Source organism: Dermacentor variabilis, chromosome 6 (assembly GCF_050947875.1).
Source record: "Dermacentor variabilis isolate Ectoservices chromosome 6, ASM5094787v1, whole genome shotgun sequence".
NCBI lineage: Eukaryota > Metazoa > Arthropoda > Arachnida > Ixodida > Ixodidae > Dermacentor > Dermacentor variabilis.
The window spans coordinates 136,670,641-136,692,469 of record NC_134573.1 but is presented as its reverse complement, the minus strand read 5'-3'; the positions used below and the strand labels follow the sequence as shown (position 1 = coordinate 136,692,469).

Below are 21,829 nucleotides of genomic sequence, written 5' to 3'. Positions count from 1 at the left end.
GATGCCTGATGTGTGCGTGTCCAGATGCTTGCATCAATATCATCAAGGACAGATTCCACTTGTGCACAGGGTTGTTCGTTTTGATCTAATCTGCCTGTCGAAAAGCGCCTTTTTCAACTCATGCATTTGTTAATTTATTTGATATTTTCCTGCCATTAAACATGTTTACACAATACCAATTAGTCACAGGATTTGAAGTGTGGAAGAACTGGGCCATTCCTTTCAGCAAAAAAGCTTTCTCTGCAACTGGGCTAAAATTTTTGTTGGGATACCTTCCGCTCAATTCTATGCCACTCTTACCATTCACCGTTCGCGGTCGGCTGGTCCCACTGACAACATGGGCGAAGCGTCGCTCTTACCACTGACGAAGCTAAAGAGTGCAAAAGGGAATAGGATCGGAAAGGTCGCCTCTACAACATGGCAGCCCTGATTCAGCTCTTCACATACATAATAGATTTCAAGAAGGGTCATCTAACAGTCTAGATTCATTAAAGGTTTGCCTTCGGCATCCCTTTGAAGCAATGTCATGCACACCTTTGCTCGCACTGATGGTGGCTGTGCTTTGTCCAGGAGCAAAGTGGTCAATGGCTGAAGTAGCGTCTGAAAGAGGGCGGCTGCCTCCTCGCCAGCTCCATAATGAACGCAGGCCAGTGCGGCCAGGGTAGCAGATACGCCTTGCTCCTCGCCCCGGCCTTTGCGCAGGCCACGCTCCACGAAGTCACAAATAGTTGTTGGCCTGCACCAACGAGTGCATAAAGTTTGCAGTGTACAAAAGAAGTTGTGCAGATCTAACTCGCATGTTAGAATCTGCATGAAGTGAAGCTTTAGTGAAATGATTGAAATTGCTATGCAACTAAATGTGATTCATACAATTGTGTTTATTTTCCTCTTTTGGAACTTGTGATTCAATGCAATGTTTATGTTCATGCTCTACACCGGCTGTTGAAATGCAAACAGCAGTTGACACGAATGACCGCTGCTAGTTGTCAACACAGCGATGTCACGAGGACGAAGGCAATGCAAGATGTTTGGCAATGGAGGAATAGTGAGCGGAGCTGTCTGCAGTGAGAAGTACATTGCAAATGACAATGGTAACGTTTATTATTATTCGCCCATTTCATTCCTACCACTGTGGTCTAACGGAAACTGGCATGCACCAATTCGTCTCAAAGAGCTCATTGGCTTTGGCACAAGAGAAGTATACGTGCCATTGTCGCTTAATGGTTAGGGGTTGTTGTTCTGAGAGACCAAGGATCGATCCCACCATTGGACGTGTAATCTTTAAAAGCGAAGCTTTTTTTCTACGAACCTCGCCGGGTTTCGTGACCATGGGTGCTGTAGCCTAGCTGTTCTCTTAACTGAATAGGCCAATCAATCACAGTGGAGGATGCGCGGAAGTGAGCACCATTTGGTGGTGGTGGAGCGAACCCAGCAGTGCACATCCATGGAGATATACAATGGTAAGAAAAAAATATGAAGCGAAAATCTGCACGATAACAAAAACGGCAGTGCCTTGCTATTTGAAGTCTGAACTGGTTGCATAAGAAAAAGATACCGGAGCAAATATTTGCAACAAGCTGAGGCATGCATGTGCTGCAGCAAAAATCCGGAGACTATTCAGTACACCCTAACAGAATGTGAAGGGATTCTCACCCAGGAAACGTACTACTTCCAGAAGCACTCGGATTAAAGTGGATGGAAGCATCAACCGGTTAGCAGTCAAGATAAGCAAGAGACTTTTAGAGTATTCGTGGAAAAAAAGAAAGCTGGGAAAAAGTTGATATGACCAGATCCGTTACAGGCATAAGCAGCGATACAGGGTAGATAGAGAAGTTTAGAGGAAAAAGAGAAAAGATTATGGAGATGTATATAAGAATGCTGCAATGAAAAACATGTATAGTATACCTGATTATATCAAGCAGGCTAGGTGACAATTTGTCACCGCCCAATTTCAAAGGGGATACCAATAAAGCATCGTCATCATCACCACGGTGCCGACCGTGCGGGGGACAGAACCAGAAAACTTGCCTGCATGTATCCGCGGCGGCATTGCATTAGCCGTGTGGAAAGCCACTGCGTGTGGCTTAGCCACTGCATGTGGAAGGCAAATCAAAGGTTTGCTTCACATTTTAAATTAATAAAGGGAAATCAGACATCCACCCGAGTTCGAGTCCCAGACCAGGACGAATTTTTCTTCAACTGCGAGGCTTTTCTTTCGTGGAACCTGTATGGGTTTCCTTTGTAGCAATTGCTACGAACGGGTGGATGTCTGATTTTCCTTTATTAATTACTTCTATCCACCTTGCGGGTTTCCGCAATACCACGTCAAATTTTAAATTAGAATTCACAATTATTTCTATAGATGCTCAATAAAAGGAATTTCAAAAGCGAGAGCTTGGGCTTACCGGTCAATGAGAAAGTCATACAGATATCTGTTGGACAGAGCTTTGCGAATGGCTTCCAGGCAGGACAGGCGTCCTTTGGCACTACAATAATTCATGCAGAAAAAAAGCGGCTTAATGCATCTTGTCCAAGTGACACGGCGAGGGCACACTGTACCTTTTCTGAGATGTCCCTTCAATCGCTTCCTTCAGCTTATCTTCAAAATCATCATGAAGCACACCATCCTCCACCTCCGCCTCACCAACTGTGCGAAAAGGGACATGCACAGGTGATGCAAGGGACAACGAATGAACACAGCCCATTCACTAAAGGAGCATTGCAACACTGTTTGATCACGGTAAATGAAAACTGCTTAGTCACTAGACAATAGTGCCATCAACATGTGTGCCTAATATTATTCCTGTACACTCAGCAGGGAGTCCATTGAATCATACAGAATGTACTGTCTGCACTGTCCTTTGGTGCTCTGAAATCCACACCACCTTTTGTGTACAGTATAATCCGCTCTTAAAAGGTATGCCTAACTGGTAGTAAATGCTTTATAAGTGCAACATTTCTTTCACTACGTTGGGAAAAGAAGAGACTGATATGGAGCATAAGGCGGGATAGACACCCACGCGTACAAAAATAATGTGCAAGCCTTCATCGCGTATCTCAGCTGCACCTGGTGGTGGGATGCCAATTAGACTTTCCCTTTGAAAGTGGACCGTACTGCACATTCCTACGGAATTTGAAACAACAGCCATTGGTCGGATTCCCTCAGGTGTCACAACTATGTAGTGCTTCTGGAAGAAGCACAACAGGAAAAAATCACATCACTGACAGAGAAATGGCGCCTGCATCACCTGCGCTATTTAACTCAAAACGGAGTGCAATGCACAAATTCATCTGTTCTAATGCGAGATCACAAGCTGAGAGAGCAGCACAGTGCCCGAGCTCTCAGCAGCGTTACAAGTAGAAAAATATCGCGGGAGTTGGCCACCCTCTACCCTGCAACTGAAGTCTGCAATATGACTGGCCTTGGGGACAGCATAGTTGGACAGCGCAACAGTGGGCTAGTTTCTTTGTTACTTGCAGCAGTGCAAATGCACTTGCGCTGTTAACAAGAAAGAATGTTGCCAAGGTTACCGGTGCCTTCGCTGCCGCATCGAGATTCTGAAGCGCAGCTGAGCACGCTGGCGGTGTCAGCGTTGGACTCATCGTCGCTGCTCGAGGGTGCCAGGCCGGCCTCAAGCCGGGATCCCCGAAGGGTGCCACCTGCAACAGCAAGAGGAGGCACCGACATAAGCCGCCTCGCCATGTCTGCAAACCCTCACACAACGCTAAGAGCAGCAGCTTGCAACGCAGCTTACACACCAGCTACCTACGGCAGTCCCTGTAATGTAATTTCCCTGTGCCACAGTTGCATGCACGAGGCCATGGCAAGACATTATCGCACAGCAGGCATGTGGAAGAGAACATGTGCCATGGGATCAGTGAAATAACTGGGAGGCCTTCTTGTCACTGAACATTATGTACAATAAAACGAAAGCCCTGAGCTTTTCCTGCTAGCGTACTACAATCACTGAATGGGTGTCAAAGGAAGGCAAACATCAAGGTTCGACAGAGGGTGAGATGGAGTGATCAGGAGGTATGCAGGCGTGAAATGGAGACAACTGAAAGAAAAGGGGGAAGCCAATGATCACAGAGAAATGTAATCATCCGAATGATGACAACCTTAGGCAGATTATGATAATTATAATCATAGCCAGCAACACTAGCCTGTCTACCAACCTTGTCCCAGTGCATTCGTAACAAGCTGGTGGTAGATTGTAAATACCTGCAAATGCTTGGACTAGTTTTTAACGTGTTGCGAGCAAGGGCCATGATGTGCGAGGGATCAATAAGAAATATCGAGAAAAGACAGATATTGTGCAGAACATGTACAGGTGTTGTGTTCCTTTGCACAGCAATTTCTACTGCCAGAGATGAACCAGGTAGGTCAACAAGATGTGTTGATCAAGAGGCGTATACTAAAGCCGCTTCTGTATGCTAGAGCAGTGCATGCATAACAAGCGAAGCAGAGAAAGCAAATATGGAGCAACAAAGCAGCTAAAGAAGCAGGTAGCACATGATGTAAGCGAAAAACAGGTAAAAGAAATCGAATTGACCTGTGAGCATACAAGTGCAGTCTACAGATTCACTGTAGCACTCGCAGATCTTTGAAAAATGCAAGCTACAAGAGGGAAATAGTTAATGGCCTTGGCTGCATGTTTGACAAGCATTATCAACTGCAGGTATTCACTGGTGTGGCAAAAGTGCAGCAGCAGAAGTATGCGTCTGTGGTACGGCAAGGGTAGTCTAAAATAAAGGAAAACTCGACAGTGGGCTAGTTGACTGAACATACTATAAGTTGTGTGCAAAAACTGCGAAAGGATGAGACTGGGACAAATACGCCAACACAGGACAAGAAGTGCAACCTATCAACTGTTTATATTTCAGAAACCTGATGAGGGTATATAGGTGGCCACATCGAATGTGCAAGGATGTCCTCCTGGGCCTACCCACACCACTTTGCTTAATCAGTGATTATCGATGGTGTCGATAGGCTCGGGAGGGAATCTTTGTGCATACGATGAGATCACGTATGCATTCTCAAGTTTCAAAAAAATGAAAAGTTGACGGTTTGTGTTCGGTGTCCTGTGTCCGTGTACTTGCTCCAGTCTTGTCCTTTTGTAGTTTTCACACACAAATTCCAGCAGTCTAAATGATAACATGAAATCATTTTGGTTACAGCTGGTACTATTGGGAAGAATGCCACAAATTCGTGAGCTGGATTACTTGTAAAGGCAAACATTGTTTGCATGAAAAATCAAAATGCATCCTCAACTATTAACAAAATGTCACCAATTAAGCACTCACCTAATTACTTTATGGCACATATTGCAATCTTATTCAATGTAGCCAGTGAGTTCATAAGGTGTAGCCACTAGGATTTTAATTATGACACCAACTTGAGGTATCCATTTGCCAAAGTGTGCAACGAAATACATTGGTGTTCCAGTTATTTTTGTGCTTCAATGCATGAAACGGTTTTTTTTTTTAATTATATGCAACAACAGTGCATTTTTAAAGCAATTTTGATGGTGTATATCTCGAAACTGGTGTCGCACTCCGAATTAATACTAGGTGGTTATGCCTAGCAAACACACAACCTAAAATTCATACATTGCGATATGTGCTATAACGTTATCAGTTAAGAACTTAATTGGAGACTGTTTCTTAGTCAAATACGTATTTCAATTTCTCATGCAAGTTAATGTCCCCCTCCTCGAGTTATCCAGCTCAAGGACTCGAATTGGGCTATCTGCCATGGGCAATCCTTTGTTTTTAAATTTGGCACTCTTGTCAAAAACACTTCATATTCCTAGTGTTTCGTAAGTGTGCAGAAAGGCTATCGGTTAAGTTCCTTTGAAGGTGCTACAAGCAACGAACAGATTTTTTCTTCTTCTTTCTTTTTTTTTTTTTAACACATTCTTGGGATGTGGCCAACAGGTCTTCTGGTTTCTTGAAAGGTCAACCAGCAGGCAAGAATGACTAACAGCAGGCAACAACGCAGCCTACCCCAAAATCCAGACTTGCTAAATGGCTGCACATCAGAAGTGACAGTGCCCTCTGGATTTGAGCTTTTCTTCCGGTATAAAAACACTCAATGAATTCAACATAGTTCTGTCAGCATTTATAACAAAATCTGTTGCCTTTTTTTTTTCTACTTATCTAGGAAGACGACATTGCATTACTTGACACTAACAATAGAACATTAACAGGCCTTGCAGAATCCAAAGGAAGGCTGTTTGATTCATTTATTCCAAGTTCAAATGTACCGACAGCCCTTACCGCAGATTATGTTTGATAACCTTTCACCCAACTAAGGAGACGGAAAAACCGCTTAATTTTTATAGCTCGCTAATTAATCCTTGCTATAAGTAACCACTGTCCACAAGGCACACAGATCACAACCACTCTTAGTAACACCTTATGCTCAGACATGTTCTGTCCCTTCCCTCACATGATTTCCAAATGGAATTCTCTAACTCAGCTTCTACATCTGTGTATATTGGATTTTTTTTTCTACATGATACAGAATTTTTATACACTGCCTGTGGCAGATTGTGTAATTGTAGCCTTTGAGCTAGATTACTCCATGTGGTGGACATTATTAGCAGGAGAAATCAAAATGAAAACTGATAAATTAACATACATTTACAAACTTTTGAAATTATTTTATGGTACATACTGCAATTTACAAATTGCTGCCGGTGAGCATGTAAGGCATATTTACTAGGAACGAATTCTAAGAATCCCGTGGTTTTCGAGATATGCAACATGAGACTTGTGGTAAAAATGCACTATCTAACTTTTTTAACAAACTGCCGTCTTATGCACTGAAGTACAGAAGTAACTAAAACACCCATGTATCTCGTGGCACACTTTGCAAACTAATATCTCAAAACTGTTGTCATTCAGAAAATTCATTCCAAAGGTATGCCTTACAAGCTCGCTGGATACAATTAGTAAATTGCAATAAGTGTCATGAAACTTAAATAAATATATGTTAGCTGTCACAAGTGACTTTAAGCATTCTGTAGCATCTAAAAGAAAAATAAACACCCAATATATGCTTGTTCTTCATACTGATGCAAACCTGCTATCCTATGAGCGTTTAGAAGTTTGTAAAAACCACATGGCTGTGACACAACGTAGAGAGGAGGATATGAGGGATAATAGCAGGGAGTTTAAAGATTTTGCCATGAGTACGCGTTTTTCTTGAAATGCAAATACATTTTTTAATGTGACGATTTAGCTTTAGATGCAGCACACAAGCCGCTGCAACTAACAAGCAACATCATTTTACTGCGATAGCAATTATACCGATACTCCAAGCGAATTTGTGTTGTCTGCATCACCGTGAGGTTCCATATATATTCAGACGTGCTTGCTATGCGCCAGGCCATGCTATATGACATGCCGTATGGGTTATATTGCCATCCCATTCTATCACTTAAGTTGCTCACACCAGGTCTCACATTCTTGACAAAATTCTTCCTCAGAATTTCGAGAACAGCAGCCCACAAAAAAATCACATGAAACAAAACAACAGTGCATGCCTTTTATCCTAAATCTTCTCAGACTTCCAAGATTAAAAGTGTGAAACAATAACAGAGTGCCAACTTGAAACGGACGCAATTTTCTCGGCACGGCTGTGCACTACGTGCGGGATTGGCACAGGAATGAGGATTTAAACATACCCGATATGGATAAGTGGTGGTAAAGTCACTAAGAAAAACATTGGCTTTAATTAATAAACACAAATGAAGTTGTCCAGTGGCAGGATTTAAAGTGGAGCCTCAGCACAACAGCTTGTTTTTCACTTAGCTTACGTTTACTTCAATTTATACTGTCACTACAGGTATGAGTGTTATACTTAAGTGTAATATTCTAACATTGCTATCGCATTTACTGCTTTGTCCTTACAGCAAAACTGTGATATTTTTAGGTCACAGTGACCTTTTGAAGCAACACTGCTGTCGCCAATTTCACCTGCTTCAGGAACATATTCGGAAGCAGGAAGTACATTCTGCCATCCTTTCACCATCAGAAGACCTTTGATGGAACGTTCGGAGATATAAGAGCTGAAGTTTTTAACAGGCAAAATTTGTTTTTCGCAAAACATGATGAAAAATTCATAAAATCATTAAATAAGCCCAGGCAAGTAACACTACGGAAAATTTGGAAGAGTTGGGCAGGTATGTTGATGTCCACTTTATTGTGTTGCTTTCATGCATGTCTAACCTGCAATGATCCTATTTTAGTCTGAGGTATGTACCAAATTAAAAAATAACCACCCAAAGCACACACACGAGTGTTTATTTTACACTTCTGGCGTTATTAAAAAGGAAAAGGAAATGCGACCTGTTCATGTGTACCATGGCAATGTCCACTAATATAGCTAGTAAAGAGTTCAACTGGACACAGGCCTAAGCAGCACTTTACATGGAGCTTGTCATTAGGCTTTTAGCTATCTTAACGAATGGCTTGTGAGAACAGTGCCATGTGGTGGAACCTAAGGAGTTATTTTTCACTCATATTTGAATGGCCATGGTGACAATGGCATGATAACTGCCATTTCTAATAATACAATTGACTCTCCTTAATGTGATCTGCCCTTTAATGAGCTTACTTTGTCTCAAAAGGCACCCATGCCCATTAAAATAATTTGACCACAGCAAAATTCAAATGAGCAGGCAATGCAGCAAGAGGCACACAGAGACTACAATAAATGCTGCCACCATTCAAGAAGCGGAAGACACACTGCTCTAACACCTGGTACTCAGATGGCATCACCATGAATATTTAAGTATGCAAGTACTTCCGAGTATGATTACACAATATGGCCTGCTTAGCGTACCAAGCAGTAGCAGTTTCCAAATAAGCAGTGGAACACACTGCTTTGTCTGCCCTCAATACATCTCTAAACATGAAGAAACATCCAACTATATTAACAAAAACCGGCAAAAGACCATTAACGTAGACTGTATTGTTGGGTTCCTGCTTAGACTAACAACTAAGTGAACCATCAATGTAATGCCTGAATTTCTGAGAAATGCAAGTCTACTTGCATGGCTGTGTGTGAGACATTAAGACAAATTTTCACATATTTGCAACCTGTCTTCACACTACCCTGTATTAGACTCCTTTTCTTTCATTTTATTTATGCAGAGTAGCTATACCTCAGGCAGACTTCTCCGCACTAGCTCGATAAACTAATGACCTGCACATTTGTGTGGGGTGCCAGAAATTTATATACCTGTAACAAAGTAGTGGTACAATTCTCTCATCTCATCAGGGGGCAGCTAAAGGTAAATGCAATGCACACCCAACTGTGTTATATTGATTAGCAGGCGAAGGTGACAAAATCAGCCAACCCAAGAGAATTCGCAATGTTTGCAACCTTTAGGTAGCGCGCATTGCAAACCATGATGGCTGTCCGGAGGAGGATCGCGAGCTAAACGGAGGGCATGGAAACGTCTTGCATAGCACGTTGTTACAACTTTCTGGCACCATGTCACTTTCATCATACGACATATGGAGCCGCATGGAAGCAGAACTGCATTTATACAGCTAGTTAAAGATGAATAAGTACAAATTAAATCAATGCCGACGCATTTTCTGGGGCATTATATATAGCTTATTCCACTCTTGTGTATGATAATGTCATGGGATAATTTTAAGGGGAGGAGCAGAAACATCCCTGTACATTTCCTACCTAATGCTTTGTCACTCAAACAAAAAAAAAGTGGGGGGGGGGGGGGGGTAGCTGTCAGATGTAATATGTGACAAGTAATACCATTTTATCTCTCGGCTATTTGTGGCGTTCTTTAAGCATGAAGGAGTCCTTTAAACACTTAAATATGTTAGATTTTATGAACATTATGTATGCAGCTAGAGAAGATCATTCGGCAATGTTCATAGTAATCTTCAATATTTGAATTATCAGCATTTCACATACTTCATTTTTGCATATTTCTTCTCCAGGCAAATGCATTGTAGTGCTCACGCGATGTGAATAATAATAACAAATATACCGGACTGTATTCGGATACATATTGCTGCATGTTTTTCTTCGACTTCTTGCAAGGTTACTAGAAAAAATGTTTTCTTAGCGTAATTTATGCAGCGTTTCATATACCCCGTGAATTTGAACGCACTGATCATGCGCTAACACATAAAAGCCTAATAAGCATACCTAAAAAATGTCATTTGCCGCATATAACTGCCGAAAGTCCTACAACCAGTACGGTGAAAATTTAAAAAATGATTAAAAAAAACCTAAAGGGAGTGTAGACATAGCCCACACGCCATGAGGCTTTTTATACTCTCTGTCCAGTTCGAACTTTTTTTGCTCTTAAAGGAAGTGCCTGCTGGCACTTCTGTAATTACACATAATCCCCTTCATCAGTGGGGCCACAACCTTGCCTACCCATAGCCACAGACCCATTGTTTCTCAGTGGATTTTGCCGGAAAGAAGAAGACATCGTGGAAAATTCGGTTTATGCACTGGGAAACGCAGCACACGCGCTTACTATTGTTGTTATTGACCATCGTACGAGCGAAAGAGGTAAACAAAAGCCTGTGCCTGCACGGCAGGTGTTAGCGCTGCCCGGACTAGCCATGTGAAAACGCGGCCATGCTGCATTGTCATCTGTTCATCCTCTTCGAGGCGTTTCTCTCCTTGATCGCTGCATGGCACTAACTGCTATTGCGAATTGGCCCACTTCGGGTGCAAGGGAAGTGATGGTACTAGGCCACAGTACAAGTCAAGACTATTAAAAACCTGCGCAAGAACTACTGAAAGAGGCATCAACTGACATTTCAGCATATGACCTTCATTTCTTTGCCTTGTAAACTGTAAATGGTGATCCTCAAAATACAACAAAAGAAAATCATGCATTCCTCTACAACCAAATTAGAACAGTACCTTTTCCTTCTCATGGAATATAGTTAAAAGCTACCTTAGTACAAATTAATATGACATTCCCCAAATTATTATATTGAAGTTGAAATAGTTATACGCCTTTTTATCCCTATTCTGCACTAACAACAATGTTCCCTACTTTTCCCTACTCTTTTTATTTTGATTTGTATTTATTTATTTGTATTAATTCAGTTGAGTCCATCTCAACTCCGCAACGCATTCTGGCCATCACCTGTATAAATACATAATGTTTCTCTTGTTTATGTGAAAATAAATTGGTTGCGACAACAGAAGGACGGCATGAAGAAGGCACACACAAAGGACGTTCATTTCCTCACCCAAACACATGGTTCGATGGATGCAACATTAGACTCCGACAGGCGCACCATTCTCAAAGATGGAACAAATGGGATATTTTAGACTGATCAGCGTGTGCGTGTAGTCTTATAGTACAACAGCACTTCAGGCCATGCTGTGCCAAAGACATGGGTGCAGGAGAAGTGTGAATGACACCAAGTTAACAGGTGCGTGCATGCTCTCATCGCCTGTGCACGATTTATAAACCATAAACCACTTACTCATCTGACTGTTTAAGGAGTTATCAAAACTACGCAAGACCCATTTTCAAATGCAGCTGCTGTTCTCCGCATTTTGTGCCTTGTTCATCCTGGCAATGTGCATTTATTTTTTTTTACCGGTAACCAAAGATAGGCAAAGCTTTGTGAAATAATGTGAAAGCATATTAGACAAGTGCACAAGGCAATTTACTGCGACAAGGCCGCAATTCACTCCCCCTCAAACTATAAGCAAGCCTTTACGTTCTGCAATTCGCGAATCCTCGCCATACATCACACATTTCTGTCTCTTTCTGAACCATTCATTCATTCATACTTGGCTTATACAGAGAGACTGTATGATTGTTTTTGTGTGCAAAGCACTTTCCTGATAGATGTGCTGCCAATTTTTATTAGCCAAAATGAAATGCAGGGCACACTCCCCATGAACAATAGGGTATTAAGAAATACGTCCCCCTGTGTATTTATTCTGTTTGCACCTTTTCATTCTCATTTAGTTTTTTTATGGTTGGTGAGGTACTATATGCATTTAGCATTCTAGAGAAAATGAAAGGGTATAAGACGCTTGTGTCAGGCAGTTCTACTCAGAGGGACAAAGACAACGGCGACACCAGCACGTTTTGAATCTAGTACCCCGTTGGGGCAAGTAATGCCTAAAGCTGCGCTGTGATCCAAGATCCGAGCACAACCATCAGTTTCTCACAGCTAGTTAAGAATCTAAGCATGCCATCTTAGATCTTCCTTCCATCACATAGTCTGGCATTGTTTCCATGCAACGAGGTTCTCCGAAAGCACATGTAATACAATGTTTTCATTGCGCTCTTTCCGTTCGAAACACCCATGTTTAAACTACACCAACTGCAAACTCTCTTCTGCAGATTCCCAAACACGAGAAACCAACGGGGCTATAGCCTTTTCTTTTGTTTCCCGTGCGACGCATTCCATGCGCTCAACACTTCCCGTTATGATGATCATCAACAGTGATCATCTTTCAACGCAATGACTATTCTTGGACCGTCGGCGCCAAATAGGCCCGCAAATTGCGCACACGAGTGAATAGACAATATACACAAGTTCATTGGACCCGTTTCAAAGAATTTATTGCTCAGAAAAAGATACGAATGAGAAGGCACCGAAACAAGCCACAGTGCGAAATATTGCCCACTTTTTTGGCGCCCAGCTTTCCTTTCAAAGAACTGGCACCTTCGGAACACGTGGTTTCTCGCGTTAGACTTAGGAGCTCAAAAGTTTACGAGAACAAACCCAAAACTAACAGCCTGTAAGTTCTTGCAGGCGTCATGACGTCATGAATGTTCTACTAGGAAAACGCGTTCAACGGCAGCGAGTGGACTGGCGACCTTGAACAAGGGCCCAAGCGAGGTTTAGGGCATTAAAAAGCCGTTGTCACTCGGTTCCGTTTTCAAGTACTAAACACGAACCTATTGCTAGGCCACATAACGCTAAGGATACGCGCAGAAGTTTAATCCCGACACGCAGAAGTCGAGTCGAACTCGCCAACATATGGGAGCGACATTTCATTCAAACTCGGCTACAAGGTCGGCTGGTATCAGCGACAACCCGCGCGCTCAGTTCCGTTCTAGGATCAAATTTCACGCTGAACATAAGCTCACCGCTGCTTGCGCTCGTGAAGCTGACAAAGTAAACGGTCCAGAGTAAATTAAAGCGAACGTCGTCCGCGGCGAAAGTGACAAAACGATACGTGACTAGCACTAAAGATTAGGCCTGGACACTTACCTGCCTTGGATTTCTTCTTGCCTTTCGGCATCGCGTCCAATGGACTAGTCTAAAAAACCTAGGAAGCCCCTTAATCAAGAAGGGCAACAGACGAATATCGATCTAAATATGTAATCTTTCTCAAAGACGCAATATTTGTTTACAAATGTGAGAGGCTGTATCCACATGGTGAGATGGACGTCTGATGTGACAAATACCAAAAACAACTCCGAGTTCGGTTTCATAGTGGCGCTAGTATTAAGACAAGTTAATATTCACATATCGTGTACTTTTACTTCAGGAAAGTACTTTAATAATGATGGTAATAATAAAATGAATTTGAATAAAAAATTATAAACTAATATACTAGGTTTTAAATAAAAGATAAAATTAGTCTGCCACCAGAAGGCTTGAGTAATCAACTCGCGTGACAAATGTATTCAACCCTGTCGCCCTTGTCTGCATAGTGCTCGGAATTTGTGCATTTAGTTCTTATGTCGTTCTGAATTATTGCAACTACATTTCGTGTCCCACACCGGAGCCGCAATGGTTTTATTACCGTTGATATCGTTTGGTGAACCGATTTTCTCTTCGCGAGCGAGCTACCAACCGAGCTGCTCGACATAAAATGCAAAAAGGGGGCAAGGCTTGGGCGTGTCAGTTTACCTCCAGGGAAGATGCCACGGTCGAGGTTTTTCAACGAAAATTGGCACGTTGACGCTATACATACGAAAGCAGTGGCCCTACACTTCTTGCGTTCGTACAAAGTCACACGTAGCTCGATTAATCAAGCAATGTTCTCTATCTTCGCACCTAGGAATGGATCGTTACATTTACATGTTGTGTTCCTTCTCTATTCAGCACTCGTTTCCCAACGTTTGCAATTTCGCCCGCGTAACAAAGCTTCTCTGTCGGTAAAAACGAAAAGGAAGCTCGTCGCGTTCGTTGAGACGTTTGGTGTCAGCTGTGGTCCCGCTACGGTGCTTACGCCAGCGCGATCAAAGCGCAGAACAACCACAAAAAAATAACGGTAAAACGAAATGTAAACGAAAATTTCAGTCAAGCCAAGCCCTCGGTTCAAAACGCCAAATTCGAAGCGTCGGTCGTTTCTACAACGTTTGCGATGGCTTCGTGGCACGCGCAAGGCAGCGAAAGAGTCAAAAGAAAACGAAACTAAAAACAAAAAACGAACCTTCTCCGCCCTTTCCCTTCATTATGCCGCCCCACCGGAGAGCCCAATATATCCAGCGTGTCGCCATTGGTCGGCCAGACCACCGTAGCGGTGACGTAACGAAGGTTATAAGTACGACGTCACACGGGCAAGGAACGTCAGTTGAGCGCTTGGAACTGGCTCGGTTATGTCGCAGCAGCGCTCCTCTTCACGGTTTACGTTTCGTGTGCGTTTTCTGTCAACGGACTGCTTCAAAGACAATTCACGGTGGCAGGAAGGCTGATCGACGGCGAGGAAGTGCCGCGTGCTTTGGGATCGAACCACTACGTTGAAGGGTGACTGCATCACGAACGAGGGCCGCCGCATCTGCGAGTTTGTCGTCTGCCGAAGCAGCGAAGGACGAGGATTGAGATCGGCCCGGCCTACTCTTCAAGTCACACCAAGGTGATACGCCTTTCTCTCTCGCGTTGCCTTTGCAGGTTACTCGCGTGACTTTTATCGGGAGTCGCGTGCCCGCTGCTAAGCGGCTGGCTCCCAGAATACCGTGTTGTGCACTTTATAGTGACCCGTATTAGCGCTTTGCGATCAACCTTGGAAATAGTTTGCGCCGAATGATCGCTTGTGTTTCGAGCGCTCCGTCCCTGTCCCTGAACGGAACGGCGGACCCGCCGATGACTTTAGACAAAGAGATGACGGTCGCTACTACAGAGCCCGCCGGAAGCGAGACGCTCGTCGTGCGCGCGGGCAAGCATCGCAAGAGACGTCGCGGCAAGAAGCGCCGTCAAGGCCGCGACGATCCGGACGCCGTACTATCGTCGTCGGATGCTGCTAGCCCCCCGAAACGGAGTCCGGCCAAGCGACGCAGGAAGGAGGTCGTGATTCGTCCCCGCGAAGTGCCCAAGGCTCCGGCCAATTTCACGCAGTTCATCATCGACGACCACGAGAACTGTGCCCTGTACCAAAGCTTCGAGGCGGCGTACCCCAACAACGGTGTGCAGAACCCGGACCGCAACGGCGGCTGCGCGCGTGGAGCAGACGACGTTCACGCGTCGTCTGGTAACCACTATCACCACCAGTACGGCACGCATACGGACGAGTCCGGCGAAGAGGGACAGCCGCAGTCGTGGTTCCCGGCCGGCGAGGACTACGAATGCCTCGATTACGACAACATTGCAGAGTTTTACGAGAAGGACTTCGAGGCGGTGTACAGCAACGCGCGCTTCGACGAACTCATGCGGTTGTCGCGCGCCGAAGTGCTCGAGAGGTACACGGCGCTGGAGAGCAGCGCCACCGAACTTTGTGACGAACTGCACAAGTTGGACCCGCAGAACTGTCTGGAGGAGCTTCAGCGGCAGCTCCTGCGGTTGCAGGACGAGAACCAGTCGCTGTTGAAGCTGAACGTCACGCTACGCTCCGCGGCTACTTCCAGTCTAACCACCACCGTCACGTCGTCCTCGTCCTCTGGCCACGACGACGACAGTGACCAGGGCGCCGATCACCAGGACGAGGAAGAAGAGAGTGGCGAGGAGTCTGATGACAGTGGTCGCGAGGAAGAGGACAGCGGCCAGGACGCTGAAGAGGACTACAGCCGGCCCTAGTTCGCGTTTTGAGGGGCCGCGTCTCCTGTAGATACTTTCCCCTACGGGGAAGCCTTTTTTTTTTCTTTTTGTATATTATTTAAACACTTTTCTGTTCGGCTGCTGCTGTTTTTGGCAGTCGGCGGTAAGCGTCACCCGCTACCCGGTCTAGTCCTGTACATACGTTTTTCCTTTTTTTTTCTTTTTTTTTTCTTGGGCAGCTCACCATTCATCGAAGATGCTGCATCGCTCATTAAAAGAAAAATGAAGCGAAAAAAAAAGCGACAGAAGAGAGAGAAAGAAAAAAAATGTGGACCAATTGCCACCAAAACAGCACTCGACCTTGTCTTATTTTGTTTCCGAAATTATTTCTTCAAAACGGTGCGTATTTTGCCCGTTTCTGAAGCTCGCACACGCAGTAGTCACCTGACGATCCATAATATATATATGTGTCTGGGCACTACGTACATACAATAAGGATCACTACAGGGGCCGCCTTAAACCGACCAGTTGCCGTTCTAGTTTATGAAGGAGATTACCATGGGTGAGTTTGGAGTGGTGTAGTGAAGCCGGTCACCTCAACCTTAGCGACATTTCATTTTACTCCCCTTGTTGAAGCAGACCATCTAGGGGAGGAAATTCGCCGCCGCAGCAGAGTACTCGATCAGGCAGCTTTGCACTTGTAGTAGAGAAGAGAGGCGACAAAAAACAACAAAGTTCACCAGAAGCGAGCCAGGTTGATGTGGCAAAATCCCTTGGATCTCGCGCAAGGAAAGCTGGCGTAGACGTTGGCTGCGTCTGGGTCCAGAAGTGTTCTTCTGCAAGCAGACGTAGAGCTGGCATTCAGGCGAATTTCCACGCCATTTTAACCGTTGCCACGACTAAAAGCAGTCTGTTCATGGAAATTTTGTTTCGAATATCTAGTGTAAGCCTGACGTGTTTGAACGTGCCAGTGGGCCGAAGCATGTGTTCGCCTTCCTAGTTAATTCTGGCATGCACTGGTATACAGCCGCCGTCACACTTAACCAGAACACAGCTTTCTCTGCTGCCAATTGGAACAATAATTTTTTTTTTCCCCGGCAAAAGCTTCATTAGATGAAAGTGGCCATATGCGGGGCGTGCTTGTTCGGGTTTGGGTGTCACGGCAGCTGTACATTGTCACGTTAGGTCGAGCGAGACTGCAAGCCGGCTCAGAAGACATGCTGTTTTTTTGTGTTCGCGGAGTTTTCTTCTGACCCGACGATTGTAGCCTTGCTCGGCCGAACGTTAACAGCATCGCTAGCAGGGGAGAAATGAGATGTAAAAAAAAAAAGTACCCAGGGCCGGGCACTGATGCCCCCTCTCCACTGTCTTTGCTGCTGCCAGGTGCGGGGAGAGAGAGAGAGAGTTCGAGCCGTGGGGGCCCGAGCTGTGGTGCTGGCGGACCCCAGGTTCCCTCCAACCCCCCCTCCTCCCAGAGGCAGCACAACGACGGCCTGCTGAGCCTCCTCCTCATTCTCTACTCTCCGTGGGGTCGGAGGCAGCTCGAACAACCACGCGATGGTCGCATTCCATCCTGCCACGCATGGCCTGCCACCAGAAAAAAAGAAAGGGAAGGGGGCACACAGCACTCTGAGGGGCAGCAGCAACTGCAGCGCCGGCTGAACAACGCGCCAAGCGAGGCGGTGGGCATTTTTTGGGGCACGGGTGTCTGTAATATGCCTCCTCGGACGTGAAAAGAGAGAAGAGCTCTAGTTATATTAACTTCACCAAGTTGCTCGTCCTCGAGTGAAATCCAAGCAAGATAGAGGTTCACAGTAGGATGGAGACGCAATAGTGGTCGGACAAAGACTTATCTCTGGAGCCATAGTTTTGACAAAGTTACCAAGGTTTCGCGAAACGCTTAACTCCAGCGACATTCTTTGTTCTGCCACTGTTCATTAATTTCCGGGATTTCCGTTATATTGCAATATCGCGTACGTCCGACTCGGGCTGCACCTAACTATGGGTTCACGCTACTCGCGTAGCCGGCGCCAGTTGGAAAACTCGAGAGTAAATTCAAATGCGCGTTGTCGTGGTCATCGCTGTAAAAATAAAGAAAAAAAATGCATCGAGAAGGTACTGGAAGGAACCAGGTAACTTCAAGTACATATGTACATATAGAGAGAAACTTTGTTGGACAGGAAATAGCTTTTGAGGTCGGATGGTCGGAGTCTCTCAGTCCAAGGCCCCACTGGCACCTGCCGCCTCCCTGACCTAGCTAATTCAGTTTTTTTTTCTTTTTTTTTTTGTCTTGCCAGGTCGGAGAGTAAGATTCCTGACGTGTGAGATGTTCAGTGTTTGTGCACTGGCGTAGAGTGACGCGTTTTCACGCCATGTGAGCCACTTAAGGATGGTAAAGTTTACAGTAAACTGCCATCGTCACTTGACGGCTGGGTCGCGCCAGTTAACGTATCACTTGCGCTTTACGCACGTTTCGAAGTTGCGTCGGCATATAGAGCGAGACGAGAACTGTGTTGAAGCTGATCACGACACTGTTGCCGGCTCAGTGCGGATCGCTGCTTCTACGTCGCTAAAAAAAAAAAGTTCGTGCGCCGTACGACGATGTGTAGTGAAGCCTCGCGAACGACGTCGGTGTACTGGTGTTAACGCGGGGAGAGAACAACGAAAGCGTTGTGTGGGCGTTGGTTACGTTCGCCTCGTCAGCAGAGAGCTTTCCCATACCACAACCAACTGTTTCGTTTGCGCGGATATGCATGATAGCTTTTACGTAGGGGAGAGAAAGAGGGACAATATATATATATATAGAGAGAGAGAGAGAGTCTTAAAAAGTTTCTATTATCCCATATCTTGCACAGGGATCAGCCTTGCAGCTTTAAACGAGCTATTCCGACACAGCGCGGAATCCCGAGCCCGGGACGCCACCTCTAACTTCTTAAGATATAGAAAACTCTGCGCTTATTGCGAGTCTGCCGGTTTGCTCAATCAGGCCCAATAGCTGTACGACTTACGTATATAGTCGTGACGAATCCCTGTACCGTGCTCCGTCCGTCTATAAGTGGCACGTATTTTTGCCGCGCGGCTGAACGCCTGAACGAACGCGACGGTGGTTCGATGAAAAAAAAAAATATAAGAGAAAGAAAGACATCGCGAGCCGTAACTGCCAGGGTGTATAAGAATGCATACACCTAGGCGAAGGCCCATCGTGACCGCGTCTGAATGGGGCCCAGGCAGTATATATTTGCGCCAGCCATCCAAGTAGATGTGATACATATATACGATCCCTGAACGGTATACGCGAAAGTCGTTTCCAACGTATTCTTCACTCGGCGTTTTGCACATTCTGTTTTGACGGCGAGAAATATGTAATGACATATGTAATCTGGAGATCAGCGGAAAGAAGGAAAGCTATCGATAACAGCAGCTTGACAAGGTCACAGCACACCCCCCCCTTATATGTAGCAGCTGCCTGGCCACAAGGTGTTTACAAATATCAGATGTGCAAACGAAATTCATTATTGCAAATCAACGCGCTGAAACAACGCGAAGGAAATTCTCGGCGAAAAACAACATTAGCAGACGGTACGACAACGTTTCCTTCCCACTCCTCCTTTTCTTTATCTTTGTTTTGAAGAACAGCGCAGAGAATATTTGCTGTAAAAGTAATATACACTCGAAAGCACGGTAACAGAATCAAAAGCGCTTTCATTCATTCAAAATGAATAAAATCCAGCACGTACGTTCTGAAATTGACGTTCTTTGCGTGAAGGACCGAGCAGCCCGTGTACGGTGTTACATCAGTGGCGCTTCGAACCTCGCTAAGATCGCATATGCAACAGGAGGCCCGCCGGATATGTAGTGTGTGCGTCATATGTATATGCGCTGTAAGGTGAATTCCCACAAAGCACATTTCGGTCTCGGATTACATCGCCATCATGCGGCGTATGGACGCGTTGATGCCAGCCAGCTGACGGCAGCCACGCCGGCAAAGAAATTCGTCACGAATTTGTTCTAGTTTTAGAAATCGTGGCAAATTAACGCCACGCGAAGCGCGTTTATCGTAGGAGCCCAAATCAGTTCCCCACGTCGCGTGGTTTCCTCTTTGTGATACACCACCAATGACATTTAGCGTGAACACCTAATTAGTATCCGTGTCCTGATTACGGGTCACATTAGGAGTCAATTAACTAGCGGTATGTAAAAGAGGTGTCTACATACTGCGTCCGTGTGGCAAAAGGTTTCCCGTACAGAATAATACCGTTAAAACGTGGGATTATACTTTCTTGAATGCTAATTAGCTGTTCCCGCTGAGCCGTGATCGGCAGGGGGCAAAGAAACACCGCGGTTCCCGTTTTCTTCACGGGAAAACCGCGCCTATTCCACCTGCCCGCGGAGCGTGGCAGCGCGGTAGATTAATTTGCAGCGATCTGATGGAGTGGATGCACGAGACTCAACTGCGCCATTACGCCGAGTAATTTACCGAGTAAGGAACAGCAGCGCCCTCTTCCACCTCTCCGTGAAGCTTTTCTCGTTGAGGAAAATACTCCGTAGATGGTCCCGCGGCAGTTTTACTACCCTGACCTCCCATAGCCTCGAAAATGCGTCGCTTAAGCCTGCTAGACGAGGCCTCAATGACACTAGCTCTCATCCCCCCCCCCCCCCCCCCCCACACACACACACGACTTTCGTAACGGTGACTCCCAGTCGTCGCGTTTCGTTGAGACAATGGCTCCTATACTAACGGCTGCGCGTTCGCCGGAAAGCGAGCAGGAAAAAAAAAAAAAAGAAAGAAAGCTAATGCCCCTGTCGCGTATATGTATGTATACACAATGGCGCGCTAGAGCTCTGTACAGCTCTGCGGTTCCGGATGAGGCACAGTCTAGGAGTGAAGCGAACAACCTTTATGTCGTACACTGCGGCAGATGGGAGGGGAAGCTGCTGGTTGTGTTGAGGAAAACACGGAATGAAGAAGAAAAAAAAGAACAGACGAGAAGGACAGACGGCTGCGGCCGTTTGAGGGCCTAGTCGGCGGTCACTTTACTGCGCAACTCGTTCGCTCGCTTCGCGCCGATGATGGCGTTACACACAAGATGGAGGCCAGCTGTAGTATACTATATACCTCTGTCGGGCGCGGGCGTCGCAATTTCGCAACGAGGTTCTGGGGGCGCGATAAGTTTTTTTCGCAACTTGTGCGTAGGAAGGTAACACATGCGCCACGCCTTTGGCTGCTGACGCGAGGGGGGGGGGGGGTAGCGGAGAGGGAGTGGTGATCCGACTCCTCCACGCATACGTTCGTTTTCGTTTCAAGAAGAGGCGTAGTAGGTGTGATTAGGGCTGCCATTGTTCGCGCTACGTGTGATTTTCCGTCGCGTTTCGTTTAAAAAAGAGAGGGGAGAAAGAAAGCCAGTCGGGGTCGGTAGCCAAAATAATTAAGCAAAGGCTGGGTCTGCGGTTTCAGTAGCGTAGATATGCAGGAATCCTTGAAAGCTTTATTCGTTCTGCTAGCGCGGAGGGGAGGGGTGGTGCTATGAGGGGGACCTTCTTGGGCGAGGAAACTTAAATTTGATTTTTCGCTTCGAAAAAAAAAAATTGAGTTTCTTTATAGCAGCAAACAGGGAGCCAGAGAAGATCGACGCACATTTTTACCAGTTTCATTTCTTTATTTTGTTTTTGCGTTACACAGCTTCCACGTCCGACTGTTAATGGCCCGATTTCAAACCGCTTCAGTGAAACTACCCGCAAAAGCTCTGTCGAACGCTAATCCTATCCTCCTTATGCCACTTCATTTTCCAAAGCTTTGTCCTTCACGTGTGAGCATTAGCTTTCGTGCTGAATGCGTCGAGCGGCCTTAGCATTAACCTCCCGAAGTTTCAAG

At 45.5% G+C, this 21,829-nt stretch overlaps 2 protein-coding genes and 1 long non-coding RNA gene across 3 annotated transcripts in view; 2 read left to right on the top strand and 1 right to left on the bottom strand.

The window, feature by feature from the left end:
• Ifrd1 (Interferon-related developmental regulator 1) overlaps window positions 1-13,450 on the bottom strand; it is a 30,931-nt gene extending 17,481 nt beyond the window's left edge. The window contains exons 1-5 of the mRNA XM_075695913.1: window positions 13,249-13,450; window positions 3,532-3,660; window positions 2,560-2,647; window positions 2,406-2,486; window positions 535-736 (exon numbers count right to left, since the gene is read on the bottom strand). Of these exons, the coding sequence (XP_075552028.1) occupies window positions 535-736; window positions 2,406-2,486; window positions 2,560-2,647; window positions 3,532-3,660; window positions 13,249-13,279 (531 nt within the window). The 5' untranslated portion in view covers window positions 13,280-13,450. The remainder of the gene's footprint in view (window positions 1-534; window positions 737-2,405; window positions 2,487-2,559; window positions 2,648-3,531; window positions 3,661-13,248) is intronic.
• Window positions 13,451-14,242: 792 nt separating this feature from the next.
• On the top strand, window positions 14,243-18,383 carry LOC142585281 (uncharacterized). Its single transcript, XR_012829067.1, has 2 exons — window positions 14,243-14,842; window positions 17,341-18,383. It is a non-coding gene; the product is annotated as an uncharacterized LOC142585281 (long non-coding RNA).
• Window positions 14,839-16,311, top strand: LOC142585280 (uncharacterized). The gene has a single exon (XM_075695912.1). It carries the CDS (start codon window positions 15,010-15,012, stop codon window positions 15,994-15,996), a length of 987 nt encoding a protein of 328 aa, XP_075552027.1. The 5' UTR covers window positions 14,839-15,009; the 3' UTR covers window positions 15,997-16,311.
• Window positions 18,384-21,829: the final 3,446 nt, after the last annotated feature.